The 22,021-nt window shown below is 51.3% G+C and overlaps 1 protein-coding gene across 7 annotated transcripts in view; it reads right to left on the bottom strand.

Annotated features, from left to right (window-relative positions):
* MGAT5 (alpha-1,6-mannosylglycoprotein 6-beta-N-acetylglucosaminyltransferase) overlaps positions 1-22,021 on the bottom strand; it is a 295,024-nt gene that overhangs the window by 41,685 nt on the left and 231,318 nt on the right. For all 7 annotated transcript variants that reach the window (XM_036254997.1, XM_036254996.1, XM_036254998.1 and 4 more), the window contains one exon: positions 1,264-1,413. In XM_036254997.1, coding sequence (XP_036110890.1) covers positions 1,264-1,413 — 150 coding nt within the window. The remainder of the gene's footprint in view (positions 1-1,263; positions 1,414-22,021) is intronic.

Genomic DNA, 22,021 nt, shown 5'->3' with positions numbered 1-22,021 from the left:
TTGCAATAAAAAACCGTGAATTACCGCCACCTTCCAGATGATTTCCGGGACTGCGGGCGAGCCCAGTTCTCTGGTCTGTTTCCTCGTGCTGACGATAAAGTCAACAACAGCACCTACCCTGCCAGCCTCTGAAGGCTGTGTGAGACTCACCCAGCATGGCACATGTGGGCACACTCTCCAGATTCGAAGTATCAGCCCTAAAATGCCACTCAGCCTCTCTCCCTACCCTGAAAATGAAAACACATTCAGTCAGGGGCCAGAGCTGAAAACTTCACTCTTGGTAATGAGCTTTATCCTTAGGAGACGCGGAGACAAGGGCCTGTTTGCTTTTCTCACCCTGTATCCCTTGCACAATGCCTGGCACATAGAAACTGCTCAGTCAAAATCTGTAATATTCAGAAATGAAAGCTTAATAATGACCATCAGAGAGCTTACCTAACACATTACCAACCCTTTGCAACCAAACCCTGGTCTATTCTCAGGTCTGCTAATGTTACTTAGTACTTCCCTGGCAGAGTTACAGACACTGGGCAGACTTCCCCACGGTGCCGAAACAACACAGTCATCATGTCACTGAAATAGTCCTCCATCAGCGGCTCCCCAGCTCCCTGCGCCACCAGGCCAGAACTCTGTCTCTGTCCGTGACCATCAGCCCTCGGCCCCTATAAGTTTTTATCGTCACTATTTCCCAACACTTACTTAGACTAGCTGGGCCGGTTTCTGGCTCTCTGCTGAACTCTGGTCTCCACCTCCACCACCCGGCACCCCAGTGCCAGGGGCATCCAGACCCCATCCACTTCTCACGTCTGCATCTCTCGTGATGCCCTCCCTGCTCGTCCAGCCCGAAGGGGCTTTCCCTTGTCTGGCCTTCTTCAATGTGCAGTTTAGAGGAGGAGATGCAAAGAACAGCTAGTTGGGGGACCGATTTCTTGAGCAGTGGTGACTGGGGAGTGGGGGAGCACACCAGGCTTGAGGTGAAAGGGCCCCCCCTTTCCTGTTTGCCACCGTATCCCCAGCTCCTCACTTGATGCCTGGCCCAGAGCAGGTCCTCAGTAAGTAAGTTTTAAACTTGGGCAACCTCCTTCCATAATTCGCTAACTTTTTGCTACTGCTGGTCTAGAAAACCACTGCCCAGAAATGACCCCAGGAACCACAGCAGCACTGAAGACAAAGCCTGGGAGGCTCTGCTCCCGTTTTCAACGCCAACGGAAAGCAGCCTGAAAACAACGCCGGTGAATTTTTACAAAACCACTAAGAATTTACCTTGGTTTCTCGGAGAAGAAACTGCAGGTCCCGCCCACTGAGGATACCATGGTTTTTCACATAACTGGGAATATTCTTCGTGCTGGAGCCGTAAACGGTAGCATGCACTTCCATGTATGTGTGAATAATGTCCAAGTAGATCTTCTTATTCTATAGAGGGGACACAAGAAGAAGGTGTTCCTCATTTCTGCTCATTCTCATAACCACCTGTCACACGGCTCAAGGCCACAGAACTGGGACTTCCTAACACGGATCCTGCAGGAATCTGGCAATCCAACTCCCAAAATTTCTTTCAAAAGTAACTGGACTGGATTTTGAGGGTAAAAAATGGTCATATGGACACGGTACAATTTTGCAAGAAGAAACATAATATATCGACGTATTACAGAATACCAATGTCAGCTCAAGGCCAATTGTTTTGAAGTATTCTCCTTGCCTTGTAAGTTACCAGGGGACCCAGCTCTTTGCTTTTGCTGGTCTGCCTACAGGAGAGGGAGTTTGGGGAAGGAAAGTCCAGAGGAGGCACAAGTTGGACTTGAATAATTGTGTATCCGGAAATGCTAAGTTGTCCCCTAGGAATACAAACATTCCCGGCTCTTCCCAATATTTCCAGTGATGATTAACTCCTGTTGTCAGAACAGGATCCTACGTAGTTTGCATCACGAGGACAGTTTCCCACAGTACACAGTGACTGACTCAGGAAATGGAGAGAGAAGACTATCCAGGTAGACAAAAGTGGAAAAGAGAGTACATGTAAACTCTGATGAGCCCTGAAACATTCGAGAGTAGTTTCACTTTTATTAGCAGCAAAACGAGACCTCTTCGGCACATTTTCTAAATCAAAACCACCTGTGAAGCGGAATCAGGCTCGCTCTCCTCTGCTCGTCTCGGGGTCGCTAAGTTGCATAAGCTGGGTTTGTGGGCTGCCTTTTTTAAAATTTTATTTTAAAGATTCAAGTTCTGTAATGTTTCCCAGTTGTATACAAGTGGCGCGAGGTTTTCATGTCTGAGCCTGTTTTCGGACACTCCAGGCCAGTTTGTGACCACAGGGGCTGCAGGCGTGTGGCCCCGAGGGCGAGCCGCCCAGGGGGTGGGCCCTCACGCGGGGTTCAGGGTCTGCCCTCTGCCAGTCACTGTGCTGGTGAGGAACACTACGAGGGCTCCCAGCTTTGGGGGTATATGTCTCAAATAACATGTCAAGTCTTTGTGACCGGAGAACAGTATGGCCATGCTCTCCAGGATGACTGTCGAACTCACCGAGCCCCCCCTGCACCCTAACGTGTGAGCACAATGAAGGACGACTGAGAGCTAATTCCACACGCTGTTCGGTGTGGCTGGAAATCAGTACATCCGTCCCCTCAGAGACGGACACCCTTGACCTAGTGCAGTCACCTGTGCACAGTTTATAAGCCATGACGTCCCATCCAGAGTGTGAGCCAAATGTAGGATCACCACCCTGGTGTAAGTTCATTTGAGGGGTTCTATGACACAGTTCTTGTACTGGTTGTACCTGATAACTCCTCCCCCCACAAATCCCTTCCCAGAGATTCCATCCCCATCTGCACCCTGTCACTGCTGACCGGCCCAGGCTGTGCCTGACCAGGGGGACCCAGTCCTCTCTGGCCAGCAGCCTGGGACACTGGGTCCCGGCTCAGGAAGAGGGGCTGAGGAGCTCAGCCAACCAGCCCCTCTCTCGGAGAAGCTCCGAATCCCGTCCACAGAGAGATTGCTGCCAGATGGCCTTGGGCTTTCGAGCAAAAAAGGTCACTCAGTGTTGCAGTCTGGGCAATTATAGGCCAGATACAAGTTCAAATACAAGTTAAAGGCCAGCTGCCAGTTTTGGGGGGTGGAGATGGGAAGAGAATGAGGTAAGAGCTTAAGGAAAGGAGGAAAGGAGAAGAAAGCTGGTGATAGAGGGACCAGAGAGGGCCTGGGGCCTAGATATCACCCCTGCAAGTGAGGAGGAAGGGGACGGAAGAAGGAAAGGAAAAGGAGAAGAAGAAAATGAAGAGGAGGAAGAAAGGAGATGAAGAGAGGAGAGAGAACCAGGGCCAGAGCTGCTTCTGGGCCGCACCCCATTCACAGCCGCTCCTTACCCTCCATTCCCCAGGTCTTTCCGGATCTTTATAACAACAAACTGGCTCCCAACCCACACTTTTGCTTGAGCCACTCTGGTTGGATTCCTGTGATCCAAAAGGAGGTCTGCCAGGACATTTCACTGGGCTGTTAGCAGGGACTGGGGCAGGGGCAGGGGCAGGGACAGGGGCTGGGGCTGGGGCAGGGGCAGGGGCAGGGGCTGGGGCTGGGGCAGGGGCTGGGGCTGGGGCAGGGGCAGGGGAAGGGGCTGGGGCAGGGGCAGGGGCAGGGACAGGGGCTGGGGCTGGGGCAGGGGCAGGGGCAGGGGCTGGGGCTGGGGCAGGGGCTGGGGCTGGGGCAGGGGCAGGGGCTGGGGCTGGGGCAGGGGCAGGGGCAGGGGCTGGGGCTGGGGCAGGGGCTGGGGCTGGGGCAGGGGCAGGGGCTGGGGCAGGGGCTGGGGCTGGGGCTGGGGCTGGGGCAGGGGCAGGGGCAGGGGCAGGGACAGGGGCTGGGGCTGGGGCAGGGGCAGGGGCAGGGGCTGGGGCAGGGGCTGGGGCAGGGGCAGGGGCTGGGGCTGGGGCTGGGGCTGGGGCAGGGGCTGGGGCAGGGGCTGGGGCAGGGGCAGGGGCTGGGGCAGGGGAAGGGGCTGGGGCAGGGGCAGGGGCAGGGGCTGGGGCAGGGGAAGGGGAAGGGGCAGGGGCTGGGGCAGGGGCTGGGGCAGGGGCAGCGGAAGGCATCTTTCCTTCGAGCAAAAGGAGACATTTCCCAGTGAAAACCAGCTGCTAACTAGTGACGATGAACCAGAGGCCCCTGAGCCAGGCCTGCAGTGACAAAGGAGAACATGAGTGGTCCGCCTGGCGTCCTGGAGAAGAACGCTCTGCAGAGAGACTCTCAGTGAGGATTCTGAGACTGAACAAATGCTGGGATGCACGGTACTGCCAGCAATCCCGCGGCTCCTCGAAGTACAAGGGGGCAGGTTCAGGTGAATACAAAGGAGCAATGCAGGACCTAGTAAAGTCTCTGAACTTGTTAATTCTAAGGCAAGTAATTCCATGAACAAGGAAATCACAGGTTATTAGAAGGAAAGAAATGTTTCAAACACAACTCTAGCCTTTGAAAGTGACATGGCCACTAGGTGATCCCCCCAGGTCTCCTGCGGCCACGTGCCAGAGTCCTGCAGAAATCTGCAGGAGTGAATCATGTTATGGATTCCAGGTAAAAGTGACATGGGGGCCACTCACACCGAGCTGCCCCACTTCCCAAAGTCCATGCTTGCTGGATGCTAAAGGAACCTAGCGAGGAATCTCCAGCTCGGAACCCTCGCCTGAACTTCAGGTCCAAAAAGCCAGCTCCTGAACTTACATGCGCTGCTGGGTTTCCAATCCCGCAGGTCAAAGAGGGACTCATCCCATTTACCCCCAGCAGCATCACTGCCCCAACACGCCCTGATCTCAGTGACTGGTGTTAACCTCCCAGTCAGCTACCTGTGCAAGAATCACACCTGTCATCCCATACGGAAAATTACTCACAAAGCACTGTTGATTCTGCTTCCATAACATCAAATTTGTCTCCTTCTCTTTAGGGCTTGATCCTTGCTCACCTGGACTGTGTCAAGATGAATACAACCAGCATCTTAATACATCTCTGTGTGGCTCAAACAGGTGAGGCAACTCGTCCACAGTTTCTTCAAGCATGCAGTAGCGTTGGGACCAACTGCAAAAATGTCTGTATGGCTCAATGCCATTTTTTAACCATGCGAAGCCTTGCTATTCAATATAACACATACGGACAAGATTTTTACATATGGACGTTTATAGTTAAATACAAAACTATGCATGGGGGTGACAGACACCAACGTCTGGATAATTACTGAGGATGGAGGGAGAAAGCGAGCATTTAGGGAGGTGGACAGAGCTTTCATAATATTTGTAATATATCACTTCTCTAATTAAAGAAAAACACTGCAAACTATAAAGCTGAGTGGTGGACTTGCTAGAGTTAATATATTTCACAATAAGATAGAAAAATTAAAATTTATGCGATCAAGAGAAAGACAAAGGCAGCGTGTGACTTCAAAGCCTGCGCCACTGCCCCGCACAGGAAGGCCAAAGTGGGGGATGGATGTGGCAGGGAGAGGGCATTTCCCAGCACACCCCGCCCCCTGCCTTTAGAAACTAGGTGCCCTGTTGACCCAAGAACTGGGGCAAGATCACTCCCTAGGAAGCTTTCTGGCCCTGACTTAAGACACCAAGGTCAAGGACAACTGTGTGCCTATCTGCTGCGACGCAGGCCAGGGGCTGGCACCGGGCCCACACACAGCAGCCCAGCCAGCCGCGCCCAGAACTGCCTCCATCCTGCCTTCAGTCTCCAGGTCCATTTCTATTCCCATTATGATAAAAACAACTCATCAAACGGATTGAAATTTAAGTCCACCTGGATGCGAGGCAAAGGAGGGTGTGCAGGGAGGGGGGTTGCGGGGAGATTTCCAGAGCTTCTGCAGAGCTGAGGAAATCGGTTCGGTCCCGAACAGTGCGGTTCCGCGGCGGGAGCGGTGAACGCAGAGCGGGGGGGCCCGAGCCCGTGGCTCTTGTTGGGGAGCCAGGGGTGCGGCTGCGGTTTCTGGCAAAGGGCGGTGCTCTGAGCTTTTGGCCGCAGTGGATGCTGTCCGCTTCTCTCCTCGGCAACCACCCGCTCCCCACTGCGGACACTCTTCCTGGGCCCCGCGTCCCCTCCTCCAAACGGCACCATGTGACCATTTTAAAATAATAATTATGAAGCCCTGCCGAGTCGGTGGGTCCACGAGGCACCGGGTGAGAGCTGGGCGGGCGGGCGCTCCAGGAAGAGCCGAGTGGGTGGGCAGGAATCCCTCCGCACAGGCAACTCAGCGAGCTTCACACCTGCCGCCAGGCGCGCGTGGGCCCCGCTGCGTGGGCGTCGGCCGCAGTCCTCACCCCGAGTAGGCGGTGGGGCGCTCAGCCCGGCAGGGCCCTGCCCGCGGTTCCAGTGCCGCCCAGTCCCGGGGTGGTCCCCGCTCTGCCCTGGCTTCTGAGCCTCAGCTGACCCCCACTCCGGCGGGCTGGCAGTAAGGGCCTGCCACTTGTGACCGATTTCTTTATTCTGACCATCACACACTTTACCCACTGTTAAAGCAGTAGCTTCCACCTTTCCTCCCACCACTACAGAGGTGGGTCCACTCCATGGTTTTAGGAAGATACAAGGAAGAATCATGATTGAAGAAACAGTGCGGTGGAGGATGCCTCGCCCCAAACTAGCCAGGAAGCTATTTCGTGATATGACTACTTGAAAGGCTGGGGTTTGACTTGTCAGCTCCAGTGAATGAAGATCTTGTAAATCTTTCTCTACAGCCAGCCTCTTTCATTCACGCTGGCGTCCATCTCGTCCTGGCTGAATGGTTGTCATGATCCCTGAGCCGAGCTCCTTGTCTGCGCGGTAGCACAATGTAGGAAGCTTCTCCGATTCCCGACGACTGCCTGCCCTTCTTTCTCCTCCTCACTTGGTGTCATGCAAGCTGGGCTGCCCTCCACTGTCAGAGGGGAAGAAGCTACTCCATGGTATGGGAAATGGGGGTCTCCATTCCTGAACAGCAGCCCAGAAGTACAGGGGTGCTAGATCCTCGTGAGGTGAACCAGGGCCAATGAGAAGTAGGGAACAGAATGCAGCAGGGCAAATAAAAGCGCCCTGTTTTCTCTGTTCTGCAGACTAGCTCTGCTAAGGAAGAGTCCTCCCTGCAAACTTCCAGGGAGTCCAGCATGCGCAGGGCGTGTGCAGGGCCCGTGCCGCGTCTGTGTGGCAGCGGGGAGCAGGGCCCCAGCATGGTCACAGCATGGTCACAGCATCTTCACTGCTCTTGGTCTCCTCCTTTCCTTCGGCCTCACTGCCCCGGGCTTGCACCTCCTGCCCCGATAATACTCAAATCGTTGCTCAGGGCCTGCTTTCTAGAGGCCCTGGGCTGAGACGCTGTTTCTAGGTTCTCACCCCTTCTACTCACCCTCCTCAGTGCTACCAGCTTCCAGAACTGAAGATGCAGTTGCCCTGTATGAAGTCTTCAAAGGCTCCTCATGGCGTTGAAAGACCACCTACCCAGCTATGTAAACAAGGCCCTTCAAGACCTGGGCTTCTGGAAGCTCTCCAGCTTCATCTACTACGACAGGTAACCCCTGCCCACCCCCTGCACTGGAAAAATTCTGCATATAACTTTGGACTCCCCAGAAACTGTGTTGCCCCTAGGTTTCTGTAGGGGATTGGTTCCAGAACCCGCACAGACACCAAAACCCAAGGATGCTCAAGTCCCCTATAAAATGGCGTAGGATAACGTATATAGTCACCCCTCCGCACCCACAACTCCCAACTGTGGATCAAAAATACTGGAGGTGCTCTGGCCAGTGTGGCTCAGTTGGTCGGAGGGTTGTCCCATGCACCGAAAGGTTGCCCCCCGTACATGCCCCCACACCAGGGATCTAATACACTGATGTTTGTTTCTCTCTCCCCCACCCCTTCCTCCCTCCCTCCTCCTCTCTCTAAAATTAGTAAAATATGTCTTGGTTGATGCTTAAAAAAATAGTGCACGTATTTATTGAAAAAAGTCCAGGCAGAAGTGGACCCACGCAGTTCAAACCTGTGCTGTTCAAGGGTCAGCCGTATTCCCTCGCCTCCACCTGGCTCCCCACTCCCAAACCTCTCCTGCAATGTCCCAATCACCTGGCCTGCCACTGGCTTGGCCATGTTTGCCCTTCCTTCCTCCTTCCTTTACAAGTTGGCATTCCCTGGCTCACCCAGGTGGAGTTAGCTGTAACATCCTCTGTGCCGTTGGTATTGTTACATCAAACGGGGAGGCCATCAGGCCGTGGTGGCTCTATGCCATGGTGTCCTATGTAAGCAAACCAAAACAAAACCTGTACGTGCCTCAAGTTACACAATTAGAATCCTCAGGACAACCAGTCGCAAATAGCCAACTAGGCTTTTTATAGTCAATCAAGAAATCTCCTTATGAGACACCACAGGGACTTGGCCTGGGAATGAAAAAATACCAAGTGGCCAGGAAGCCAGTCAAGACCAGGTGGCCAGAAGGAAAGCCAGATAAGCTGGCCGCAGGAATGTCACCACCCTTCCGCTCCCTATCACAATCAGAGGCAGCTGACTTGACCTACCTGCTGCCTGCCTGCTCCCTTGCAGATGTGGAAAACTAGTGACCTGCGAGTGCAGGTGTCAGGTTTGACCTCTATACGACCTTCCTGGGGTGGCAATAGTGAGCACGCTGCCATCTTGCCCACACAGAGCAGGTGGGACGTAGTCACCAGGCAATGGAGCTGGAAAAGGAAGTCACCTGACCAAGAAATGGAAAATTCCACAAACCTACCTTTTCCAAAACACCTGCCTTTTGGTGCAAGCCCGCTCTGTCCCCAGGAGCCGCCCCCGGCCAGTTCGGAGGACCACCTCTCCTCTGTGCTGCCTCCCCCGTGCTAGGGCACAAGCTTAATAAAACCTGTCTGGAAATTTCTCCGGGGTTTCCTCTTGAGTTCTATCTTGGGGAACCCAAAAACCACAATGCTGGTAATACTTTCTTTGCTTTTGCCCTTTCTATAAGTCTGTTCCTGGCTCCTAACCACTTCTGTTTGGCACCAACCAACTGGAATACATTTTTGCTCAAATAAACTCTTAATATGTCTCAGTTTATCTTTTACCAGTATCTTCCTGCTTGGCCTGGGCTGCTCTGCACTGTGTGGCCACCCTGTGGGACCGAACTTCACAGGGGCAGGACACTGCCGTTCAGGGCCTGCAGAACAGGTGCTCAGGAAACACACACTGGCTGGATGAGGGAACAGAGACCGCATGACCAGCAAACCATTTACAGCCCGTGGAAGTGATGGGTCTCAGGCATGGGCCAGTTCCTTCAGACTCGAATGGTCCTGTCCAGCTTCCCACCTCCTTTCAGGAGCTGAGTTATTCACCAGCACAATGTGCTCCCAGCAAATGAGGTTGAGGTCCTTGAGTTCACCTAAGAGTATATTTGAATCAAAATAAAAGAAGAGTGCAAGCCTTAAAAGTTATAGTCATAGTTGGTCAAATTTCCTTTTAAGATGGCTACAAAGTCAAAGGTCTCTAAGTGGTGAGGTTAAAGGAAGGGAGAAAAGTAGAGGGAGACAAAAAGAAGCCACCCTCATCTGCCTGCTCCTGAAGGCTACGTATGATTCAAAGAGGATGGAAGATTATTCTATTCCAAGATGAGAAATAAAGTTCTACAATGCAAATCTCTGTGAATTTCAGCCGTGAAGAAGAAACAATTTACATTACAGAATAACTTAAAGTCTTTGCAGTCCTTTATTTCAAGTAACCTCCCAAGGTAACGTGTGCGTGTGGGTGGGGTGTCATCGCCGTGTCCCACTGAGGCCTCCTAGGGCTTTAGCAGACCCTGTGCACCTTTGACCCCTCCTCCCCAAGTCCTTCTCTCTAAAGGATGGTGCTCAATAACTGTAGAGGAAAGAATATGGGGAACCACCCTCTCCTGCCTCCCATGGACCCGTGGGCAATACAAATAGGGGACTCTGCTTCCTTTTGCTGGACCGAGCTCCACACTTATTCTTGATGGAACCTCACCCGGTGTAAATTACAACTCATCCGTGGCCATGTGTGAGCAGTTGGTATAAGGCTGCACTCAAGTGTGGTGTGACTGAAAGGGAATAATATTCACAAGCATGTTGCTTATTATTCTTTATTATCTGGTCAGGTGAAAATTTAGGTCGTTGGCCTAAAAAAGAAACTGGGAGACTTTTAGAAGCTAAATGGGTAATGCAGAAAGAGCCATCAACCCTATTTTTGCAACTGGATGGATTTATAAATAGAGGATAATATCACTTCCTAGTTATAATAGACACCGTCTATCTGTGCTGGGCTAGAATTGGGAACAATGAAATGTATGTAAAAGCTGTTTAAATATATACCGTATTTAAAAATATACAGTGGTAATATTGCCCCAAAACCATAAAACTGGTCCAGATGGCTGAGCCTTCCTCACTGCCCTTCTGAACCAGGTCTTCCCATGCAGGTCTGGGGAGTTGGCCTGCCCCCACGCGTCCCCAGCACTTTCCGTTCAGGAATTTCTCTGCCTTAGCACTGGGGCTTTCTGCTACTTAACGGATGCCTCTTAAAGGACCCCAGGGACTGCCAGCCATTTGTGAAAACAAGAAGCCATTTGACATGACCCCCTTTCTGCTGTGAGAAGGGCAGGAGCTCGCTTCTCCCCGTCCCCCAGTGCAAATGCAGCCAGTTACGGAGAGGATGCCCTCACCAGCTCTGCCTGCCACAGGCCTGCAGCAACAGCGCCTGCCAGCTCTGCTACTGTGCTCGGAAGACAGACTGAAGGTGGAAAAGAGGCCACTGCTGCCCAAATGTATCAACAGGCTCCTCCGGGAGCGTTGTCACCAGCTCCATCTGCGTGGCATTATCTGTTCAGTGACAAACAGAAAGATGTCACAGTGGAAGGTCAGAGAACCTAGAAGCTGCCTTGGCAAAAGTGAAGCTGCTTTTTATAGAGTCTCTGCAGGGTCACTGAATTGTGGATTGAATGGACATCACCTGTGAGTCTGGCTCATCCACTCCTGAGAGAGCGGAGACGCTATCCCAATGGGCTTTGGCCAGGGCCCGACAATCAGATGCTATCTGAAGGCAGAGGACTGGCCACGCTGCAGGACTCTCCTGTGTGTCTCCAGGGAAGGTTCTGGGAGCACTGGGGCTGGGCTGCCTCAGCAGAGCGTCGTGGTCACATGGGTGGAAGGTAGAATGTGCGTGATCATGGGTTCTCCCACTGATTAATGTGAGGCCCCAAAGGTCAGCAACCAACCAATGAGTACCAAGTACCGTCCAGAGTGAGCAGCCAGCCCACCTCCCCACACCTCGAGAAGGGAGGAAGAAGGCCATCTTTGCGGAGCCATTGGCTGCTTTCCTCCTCTACCTAACTAGGTAAGAAGGGCCTCCAGGGGTCACTTGGAGAGCTTCACCTGCCTCCCTGCTAATCTGGGGCACACGGACTGGCTGCAGACGGAAGCTCTGAAACACCTTATGGTTGGAGACTGGGCTGGGAGATGCCCTGCGGGAGGAGTCGTGAGCAGGGCCTGCTTCCAGATGGCAGAGCTCCGTTTCCCTTGGTGCAGGTGTGGGCCACGGGGCGCCCAGCTGGGTTCTACTGGGGGGACCGCAGAGTGTGGGCTGCTGGAGACCAGCCCCGAGAGGGAGCCACACAGCCAGCCTGAGGTGGTGCTGCCTGTAATAAGGGAAAATGACTGCAGGTGAGTGGTCCACGGGAGGAGGGGGACCAAAGACGCGCAGCAGTCCCACCAGAGGAAAGGGTCAGACACCTGCCCAGGCAGCACTAGTACCAGATGGTGCCGATTCTATTCATGTAAGAGCTTCCCACCCTCTCCTCTCGGCCCTCTGCCTGTGACCGGAGAACCATCAGCGGCCGGCTTGAGAGACAGGAAGAAACCAGCGAGGGCGAGTTGGCCTGCAGGTGGCTCCCACCCCACTCAGGCTTCTCAGGCAAAGCAGCACTCAGAAGTGGGATGGAGGGAGCCGAACTTGAAATGAGGCTCCGAATTTCCACTGTTAAACGGAACTGTGGTTCCATGAAACTGGGGTGGATCCTTCAATGACCGCACTTGGAACTAAAAGTAACAGAAGGGTTTTTTATTACTTGTGAGTTACAGGACCTGCCCAAACTTGTATCCAAGTGACAGAAAAAAGTAAGTACAGTTCTAGGGACAAGAAGTTGTTTCTTGCTTGAATTCAGTGGAGTTCCACTCTTTCAACTTCCTGGTTACATATACAGGGTGACTTGAGGTGGAACATGGATACATTTTATTTTTATTTTAATAGTTGTAAGTCTATTTATTTGTGGTTTAGAAAAACGTAAGTATCACATCCATGTGATTTCCTGTTTATAAATCCCTTAGGATATAGCTAGGGTAGTTATGTTAAAAACGAGTCCATTAAAAATACGAAGACATTTATTAATGTCCAGGTGGGGTCTGGACATAACAGAAGTCCTGATTTGGTGTGGATGAATTCTGTTTGGAAAGTGCTACCTCAAAGCAGGGGAGGAGAGCCTTGTTTTACAGGAGAGGGCACTGAGAGGCGAGAAAGGACTGCATCCTGGTGGCAAGACCATGCCTGCGACTCAAGGTCACTCCTATCAGACAGCAGGAACGAGAAAGGCAGGAAGCACAGGGCACATACTTCTGAGCAGCAAAACTGCAGAGGGATGGCAGAGGTGGGTGGCGGCCAAGCCAAAGAGACAAGAAGGTGGTACACCTTCGCCGAAATGCTCTCAGCCCGCAGAGCCGGCATGGAAAGGGCCCTCACGCACCAGCTTTCGCCCTGCAGCGGGCGCCACGTGGGAAGCTCCTCTGCCCTGGACACCCTCAGGCTATCCCAGAGGACAGTGTGAGGCGAGGCCGTGCAAGGATATTCAGAAAGAAGCGTTGGGAAGCACGAGGCTTGGGTACAAGCCTTGGCTCTCCTGGAGCTGCCTAGACAAGACTGGACAACCTACTTCATCTTTTGCAACTTCAGGTTCCTCAGCTGTAAAACGAAGGGCTCGGAGGTCCTTTGAGCCCTAAAGTCCATGATTTTTTTTTTTTTAATCCTCACCTGAGGACATTTTTCCATTTTTTTTTGTTCAGAGAGAGTGGGAGGGAGAGAGAGGAAGAGACAGAGAGAAAGAAACATTGATGTGAAAGGGACACATCGAGTGGCTGCCTCCCATATGACCCAACCTGGGCCGGGGACAAACTGCAACCGAGGTACATGCCCTTAGCGGGAACCGAACCTGGGTCTCTCTGGACAGCAGGCCAACGCTCTAACCGCTGAGCAAAACTGGCCAGGGCCCATGATTTTTAATATACAATTTAATGCACCTTTCTCTCTGCTTTCCCAAGGGGGACACTCATTAGTCGAAAAAGGAAACGAGGCAAGAGGCTGCTGAGGACCACCCAGGTCCCCTTTCCTGCCAGCTCCCCATCCCTGGGTGTTCAGAACTGGTGGTCAACCTCACAGCGGCCCCTCTTCAGGGAGCTGCCCTCACGAGGAGGGGGGCAGTGAGGACCGTCGGGGGCAGAACCCAGACCCTCGTCCAAGGTGGGGGCAGTGAGGACCGTCGGGGGCAGAACCCAGACCCTCGTCCAAGGTGGGGGCAGTGAGGACCGTCGGGGGCAGAACCCAGACCCTCGTCCAAGGTGGGGTCAACTCGGAACAACAGCTCTACTTCCACTTCCTGGAGGAGGCCAACTGAGCTGGTCTCCCCTAGAAAACCGGGCGTGCCTGGAGCATGGGACCCCCAAAGAGGATTATTTGTTAACACCCCCCCTTCAGGTCAAAGATAATTTTCAGTAATAACCACAATATGAAATGAATAATAATGGTTGAAAAAGAAATGTACATTGTGGACATTTTCTTTTCTGAATTCTGTATATGTCATCATGTCAATAAAAAATAAGATATTACCCTGTGAAAACGAAATATAAATTAATACTTTTTCATCACTTTAATGTATTTAATGAAAAAATATCTCTCTCTGTTGGTCTCTCTCAGTACTAAATAACACCATTCCATTTTCTGGTTTTGATTGCTAACATGCAGACCCGCCATGGACGCCAGCGCAATCAATGCTCTTCATATGTTCATGTTAACAGTGTCCATCTATCTTTCCTCATTGTTTACAGGGGGAGACTTTTCATTCATTTCAAAAAGTTTCTTTCATATGAAGCAAGATATACAAGTAAGAAGACTCGACGCGACTGACCTGCAGCTTCTCGGCGCATGCCACAGGTACGTACCCTACAACCAGGAGAAAAGCGAACACCGCCTCCAAACTCTCACCTGGCAGCCCGCAAGGGCGCGTTCACAGGCGGCGACTACGCAGAAATCTGGGGAGCGGGGTAAATGGAGACGGCCAGTCTCGCTGGGAAATCGGGTGGGGAACCTGGACGTGAGCCAACCCACATCTCCAGGCCCCCACCTTTGTCCTCCCTTCCAGATTGAGGCGGCCACAGCCCAGCCTCCTGCGGGCTCGCAGGCTGGAGGAGGAGGGGAAGTCGAGGACCCAACACCAGCACAGGAGTTACCACCGCCCTCAGCACGCAGTGCTTCTCCTTGAACCCCGCAAAAGCAGAGGTGGGGGGGGGTGGCAACTGGTTCCACTAATTTGATTCTGAATTATTAAAAAAACACAGGACCAGGCCAAACTGCGCTGTGGAGAAACACACCACCAAGCAGTCTGGGACTGAAAATAGTTTCATTTACTACAGTAGAATTAATGAAATGATTCCATAATAGTATTTGAAGGTGTCTCCTTAGGCCCCCAGTTAATAATAAAAAGCGTCTCTCTGGGGATGCCAGGGCAGCCACACAGAGCCAGGTGGGTCACAAAGGTGCCCTCCTCCGGGAGTCGCAGGTCTTGGCTGCAAGGCCCGCACAGGAAGATGACCGGACCGGGAAGACACACTCTGGTGCAGGACGCTCCGGCGGCACGTGCAGGGCGAGCAGCACCGCGTGGGACACACGGCGGACGTGCGGGGCCCTTGCGCTGGCTCCGCCAGTGGCTGGCGCTCGGCCCAAGCGGGGTCGGCCTGGGCGGCAGCGGCAACCCCATCACCAGCTACAGTGCTCACAGTGAAAGAGGGAGAACCGTCTCTGCCTGTGAACGGCTTTCCAGCGCCAGGCCAGCCCACACTGATCTGAAGTGACAGCCTTTTCTGGGGACCCATCCACACTGGTGTACAGTTTGGGGTCAAGAAGTAGGCAGTCTGCGTTTTTATCCCAGCTCTGTAACTAACTTCTTCTAGGACCCGGGGCAAGTTCCCCAGCTTTCGTTTTCTTATCTGTAAAATAAGGGACTATTAAACCTCTCCTATTACCGTAGGAGTGACCACAGAAACAAACGAGACTTTTTATTTTATTTTTTTTATCCTCACCCGAGGACATTTTTGCATTTATCTTCAGATAGAGCAGGAGGGAGAGATGGAGGAAGAGAGAGAGAGAGGGAAACATCGATGTGAAAGGGACACATCGACTGGCTGCCACCCACACGACCCTAATAGGGCCGGGGACAAACAGCAACCGAGGTACGTGCCCTTAGTGGGAACCGAACCCGGGTTTCTCTGGTCCGTGGGCCAATGCTCTAACCACTGAACAACACTGGCCAGGGCACAAATGAGACTTTTTAAATGACATGAAGGGGTCCCAATTCCCACACCATCTGACATACACACAGATTCACACACCCTGTTCTCTGCCGTGCGTCCGAAAGACGGCCACCCCGCACTTGGTTACGGCAGAAACGGGGCATCCCACCGACCCCACTGGGCGCAGTGCCTCACGTACTGGACCCTTCCCTCACAAGGGGTCTTCTGTCCTGAACACTGGGCCTAGGACTGGGGAGACCCAACCTCTGGGAGGGCTGGCCAGGGCCCGCCTCCGCCCTCCACACGGCTCCTGCATTTCTAGGGTTACGAGCTCCGGCGCGTGAGGCTGTGCTTGTCCAAGGTCCTCTCCAAGGCGCTCCGCCCAGTGCCACATGCATCATCCCACGAAACGTGACGACGGATGTGTCAGCTTGTCACAGTCTCTCCCCTCAGAATAGCAAGTGTCAACGCATCTTTGTAGGAAATGCTGGGGCCTGACGTGATAAACCAGGCCACTCAATGCACAAGGCTCTCTCCTGGGCTCCTTTCCCCCCAATCCCAGTCCAACTAAGACCCCCTCCAGAATCCGGCTCAAGCTCCCCGCGCCGCGGAAGCCCAGCGTCCAGGCCGGGTTCTGACTCGGGCAGGGCAGCGCAGGTTCCCCTGGGGCCCTGACAGCAGGCCCGCAATGTAGGATTGATTTTAGGAGGGAAGCTAAAAATACCTTCCTTCCCCTCTCCTTGAAATAAATTGAAGGCCTCTGGAAATTTCTTCACTTCATTCCTGACTTTTCAAAAACATCAAGATAGCAAAGTAAAAGTGACTGGCCTAATTAGCACACATTTTAATCTAAAATGCTGCAAATAAGTATATTTAGAAAGGGAAAGCAGCTAAAGTGTCTAATTTAGAAGCAGGAGTTCGGAAACAGTTAAAATACACCAGGAAAATACAGCTGAGGCCTCACACTTGTCCATCATTTTGGAAAATAATCGCTTTCACACTTCCCATATCCTCCCCTCTGCCACTCAGCCCACACCTCGCCCGCGCACCCGCACACCCCTGGGCACTGTGAGTTCAGAGGCTCGGCCCCCAGGCCAGCGCATCATAACCTCCCAGGGAGGCCCAGGAACGGGGGAAGACCTTGAGTCAGGTCATCTAGGTCTCAGTCTGGGCTCTACCGCTGGCCAGGTGTCCTTGGGCAAGTGGTTTTACCTCCCGACACCCAATTCCCTTCCAGAGAAGCCCAAATGACCCCCTGAGATGATGTGGATAAGGGACAAACGACAAAGAGCTGTGTCACAGGTAGGAGTCTTCTCATAGTCCACACCAGTTTCTTCTCTATCCAACGGCTGCAACAATCCAAAGAAACTAAAGCCCAAGTGGTGATCCGTCCCTGAACAGAGGCTGCGGATAACCACGTGTCCACAGCCAAATGAAGCCTGCAGGCCTGTGTGCCCTAGAAGAGTTGGGGGAAGCCAATGAGCCACGCCAGTGCCTGATCTGGTCATTTGCAGTCTCAAATGAGAAAGAGGCCCCGTGACAGGAGAATGACAGTGCCTTCTGGATCCCAGCACATGCAGAAAAGGGAGAATGAGCATCCTCATTGAAATAGTTCAAAAGAGGAGGCATTTGGTCTCCTGTGTCCTTGACACAATCAAGAGAGCCACCCAACGAACGCCCACATGGGCAAAAACACAAATACTCCAAATGTATTACAGGAGCAGCGTGCCATATTGCACATCAGCTCTGATTTCCAGTGTATTCAGGTCACCTTCACACACCATTAACTCCGTTACCCACCAAGCCATCAGATACCATATGTGCATGACTGCGGGCCTCTGGGTCTTCAGGAAAAACCTAATCACCGGGGAACCCATCTAGCTGGTGGGTCTGACAGTTCAGGTGGTAAAGCAGATGGAAGTACAGCAGAGGCTGAGGCTTAACTCTATTTGAAAAAAGAAAAAAAAAATTAAAGTGAGAAAGCTTTCCTTTTAGAAAGGAGCAAATCTGGAAAAGGCAGAGGGTGCTAGCTCAGAGCAGACGTCATCCAGGTCTCTTGCCTTAGATGACTTTTCAGATGTGCCTAAACTTAGCATTTCTGAAATTTAAATAGGCTAAATTTAAAAGTCCATATAACATCAATAAGAATAACTGCAAAGGACTGAAAAACATCAAATATATTTAAATTAAGTGAGTTCATCAAGACACTTCATTAGAATACACCATGTGCAAGCACTAATGAACTCATGGATCTAGGCAATGATTCTTTTTTTTTTTTTTTTAATCTAATCTTTTTTTTTTTTTTTTGGTACGTGCCCCTAGCGGGAACTGAACCCTGGACTCTCTGGTCCACAGGCCGACGCTCCAACTACTGGGCCAAACCGGCCGGGAGAGGCAATGATTCTTAATAGCTGAGAACATCAAGAAAAGCGAGATAACCAGACTTCTATGCCTCCTGGTGTTAATTACCCAACCACGTCTATGAAGTAGCCTTGCGAAAAAAAAATCAAACGTTTGGCCAAGTTGTAATATCTTATCTACCAATTTCAGAAAATGTAGCAGGAAGAGAACGAGGTAAAACATACCACGAGTATGAGATTAGTAAGATTCAGAAGACGGGACAATAACCTGGTTTCTTCAACAAATAAACTTCCATTAAAAGAGACTTAATGAACATATATAATCACAATGTGTGGATCTTATTCCCATCTTGCCTGAATAAAGTGAAAAAAAGAGACAATCTAAGAAAGTTGAACACTGTGTGTGTATTCAATTAAGGTTATTCATTGTTTTTAGGTGATAATGGTACTGTGGTTAAATTTTGGGGGGTCTTTATATTTTAGAGGTACCCACTGAAATATTTAGGGATGAAATAACATGATGTCTTGGGATTGCTCTACAATAACCTTGGGGTGGGAGACGATGAAACACGCTGGGCACGGAGATGCTACCCGGTGAGCTGGGGGATGGGTAGGTGCACGGGGGCTCATTCCACTGTTCTTTTATTCAGCATTTTCCATGATAAATTTAAGGAAGAAAAAGTCACTACAGTTTATTCTGCAAAAATCTTTCAAACACTCAGAAGTGGGAAGAAGAACTCTTATTTGTTGTCATTAACTTTTGTGGGGAGATGTGCCAAGTCGGAGCTTTAGATTTTAGTTCTCACCTTTACATTTTAGTTCTTTGCTTCACTTTGATTCATTTTTTGTGCACCTTTCTCAAACCCAAGGCTCTGACTCCCATGGAGTCGAGCTGGTGTTTTCAAGTGTCTCCTGATTTCTCATCACTGGGATTGCTGTGATCACAGTGTAACGTCGCAGACTGTCCTGACTTCAACCATCACCAAGCCAGTGACCTTCCTGGAGGGTTTCCACTCAGTCTCCCACTCACAGACACCTTTCCTTCTGGCTCCGGAGCTCTTCCACACACATCTGAAGACTCAACTCTCTGTGGCTGCAGGAGGGCTGCTTTCTCCCCACATTCCCGCCCCTTCCTGCTCCCCTTCACCAAACAACTCTGTGGCTCAGGCCTGGGTGGCGAGGAGTGAGCTCCTCCTCTCCCTCCAGCACGAGGTGTGTGAGTCTAGAGCTCGCCAGGTGCTCTGCTCTCCGTGAACCGACTTCTGGCGGAAACGGCACAGCCACCCTGGTGGGCGGCGCTCCTGTGTGCCCGGCTCTCTGTGTGCCTGTGTACCACGACTTCTGTGCAGCATCAGTGCCTTCTCACCACCACCTTAGAAGGAAGGGTGGTCGTTTCCATCTTACACGTGGACAGACTGAGGCTCAGAAAGATCGAGAACCTTGCCTAAGGTCAACGAGTAAGTTCCGCGGCGGAAGCAGAGCCAAGCTCTTCAGCACTGCTCCAGGAAAGCTAGTTTGTAGGCCAGCTCGTCAAGAGAGGCATCACGTCTCTCTCTCTAAATATATTTATCCAGCCAAATGGTCTCTGCCATATTCCGACTGTGATAGCATTTTTGTTGCTCTTTATTTTTTATCTTCTTCCCAATTTTTGCTTATCCTGAGATGTCGCCCACAAGTTCACTTCCTGGGCATAGAACCCTTTCCTCCCTGCCCATCCCTGTAATACAAAGGTTAGCTTAGTACTATCCCCTTCATGGCTGAGACAGCTGGTGGCCACCCCTCCTCTTGCTTATGAACAGAAACCCACTTTTATTCGGGGCAGAAATAGTCCCAGATCAAAGATCCCAGTCTCCTTAGGAACTGGGTAGGTAAAGACTGAGTAAACTTACGCGACAGCTTTGTCAAGGCAGCTGCCTCAGCAGAGGAGTGTACCCTTTCTATCCGTCCCTTCTTCCTCTGCCATCCTAGGTGGCTGAGAGCCTACTGACCGGGGCTCCAGCAACCACCCCAGAGCAAGAGGTAACCGAGGACGGGCAGCGTTACTAAGGCAGCAGAGCAGAAAGGCACAAACAGCCTGGGTCCCAGAGGGCAGGCCGCTAAAGCTGCCCTGCACTGTCCGTCTTTCTTGAGAGAGAGAAAACTCTTCATTTATTGAGAAACTCATTTTTTAGGGAGTGTGTATAATCTAATAGTCACATTTAAATGCTATCCTGAATACACATACCCCATGCAACATTCCAATTCGGAGAACTTTAACACCTCGGAGGTCACTGCCCCCTTTCTGCATTTCCCATCAATGGCTTGTTTCAAACATTTCGGATTTTGCCTCGGACAGCTGTTCATACCCTGACACTTAACTGATTTTCTGTAGTCCAGCCACAAGCTAATTCTGCACATTACAAAATAACCCAGCATTTTATTATGCATCAAATGTTTGCTCTGGCGTCCTTTTGAGGATTTCTGCCAGCATACCAAAATATGCCCAGTGCTTACTGGGAAGTGCTTTTGGCCGATAACAATGCGCAATGTACACCTTATCTCATCTTCCAATAGATTGGCTGCTGTGTAGCACAGCTTCTGCTTAGCGGGTCCTTATTTTCTCTGTTAGGGCCAATATGACCTCGTTTTCCATGCTCTGGGTAAAACAAGCTAGATTTATCTTCCTTTAAACAAGTATTTAGCAAAGTCTAATTTTCTGTAGTTCCTCCTCCTCCTGAGAATACTAAATATTCTTTCACTTTCAGTGGGTTTATTACTTTTCTACAGTGTCATACTGTCACTGGTTTTTCATTTTCATGTTGTGATGCCCTATGCCTGTGCTGACTATATTTATAAATATCCAACCTGAAATGCGTCTTTTACAAACACGATACATGTATGTCTAGAACCTGAACTTTGGCTTACCTTGCAACGTCAAATTCGGACATTGCACGTAACGCTGCCCTCCACCCGTGTGTGCTGCATAGTGACCCGTGACGGAGCCCCTCTGAGGTGCACACGCCCTCCACGGCAGCTCTGCACTCCCCCACTGGGAGCCAGAAGTGACAGGCTTTAAATGGCACTAGAAGGATTAAGTGATTGATGACATCCCGGCTTCCCTTTTATTCTTCATTGGATGAAATCCACATTATTTGTAATTAATACACACTGCGGTATATACACGCAGTCCTGACAAAAATGCTGATCTGAAATCTTTAAAGCATATTTATTATCTGCTTGGTTTGTGTTTTCCAGCCAGTTTTTGGGATTCAGCTTCTCCTGCCCATACTGCTGTTAAATGCCTAACATTATCTGGAGAAAGGTAAGAAGGGAGAGAAACGAGAGGAGGAATTATAGTCAGCTCTGCTAAAATGCATGCTTCTCCAACGTCAATAAGCTCACCCATGAAGGATAAGAAGGGATTGATGTCAACGGAGCATGTAAGTCGCTTTAGTATACATGCGATTTTCCCCCAGCATGTTCATATTTTGTAGAATCACTAACAGCAGCTTAATGCAAAATACACTCACTTCGCTGCATGCCATAAGCCACCGAGGAACCGTCCTGCACACCACGCCTGTTCTGTGCGGGCTCAGTGCAGCCACGCTCGGTCTTGGAAGAGCTCCCGTGGCGGGTGCTTCCATCACAGTGCAGCTTAGCCTGTTTCCATGAAGCAGAAGTAGCCTCAACTCATCCTCAGCCCCTATCCCTGCCCAATTATGCTAATCTGACTTTTTTTTAAAGATAAATTTGTATATTTACTCTAGTATTGACTTTTGTAGGCTTTAAATGGGCCTTTTTAAACTCTGCTACCATTTTTATTAGGATTATTTATTTTCTGCCTGTGCATCAAAGTTTTTTAGATTCACAGGGGTCTGGCACAATGGGAATGAACAAAGAGCCCCTGGACACTGACCCAGTTCCATTCAGCACAGGCACGCTGAAGCCAGACCACAGCTCTCAGGGCAGCGCAGGACCAGGGGCAGCCACAAAGGCAGGGAGGCAGCCAGAGCTGGCATTTGGGTCAGGGGCTCACAGCTTTTTTTTCTTAAAGGGCCAGATAACAAATGTTTTAGGCTTGGTGGACCCTGAAGTCTCTGTTCCAGCTACGGGACTGTGCCATCGTGGGAAAGCAGCCAGTGTGGGTAG

The sequence above is a fragment of the Molossus molossus genome, unplaced genomic scaffold, assembly GCF_014108415.1.
Source record: "Molossus molossus isolate mMolMol1 unplaced genomic scaffold, mMolMol1.p scaffold_m16_p_11, whole genome shotgun sequence".
NCBI classification, from domain to species: Eukaryota; Metazoa; Chordata; class Mammalia; order Chiroptera; family Molossidae; genus Molossus; species Molossus molossus.
Note: the sequence above shows the minus strand (reverse complement) of the source record. Positions and strands in the feature narration are given on the sequence as shown.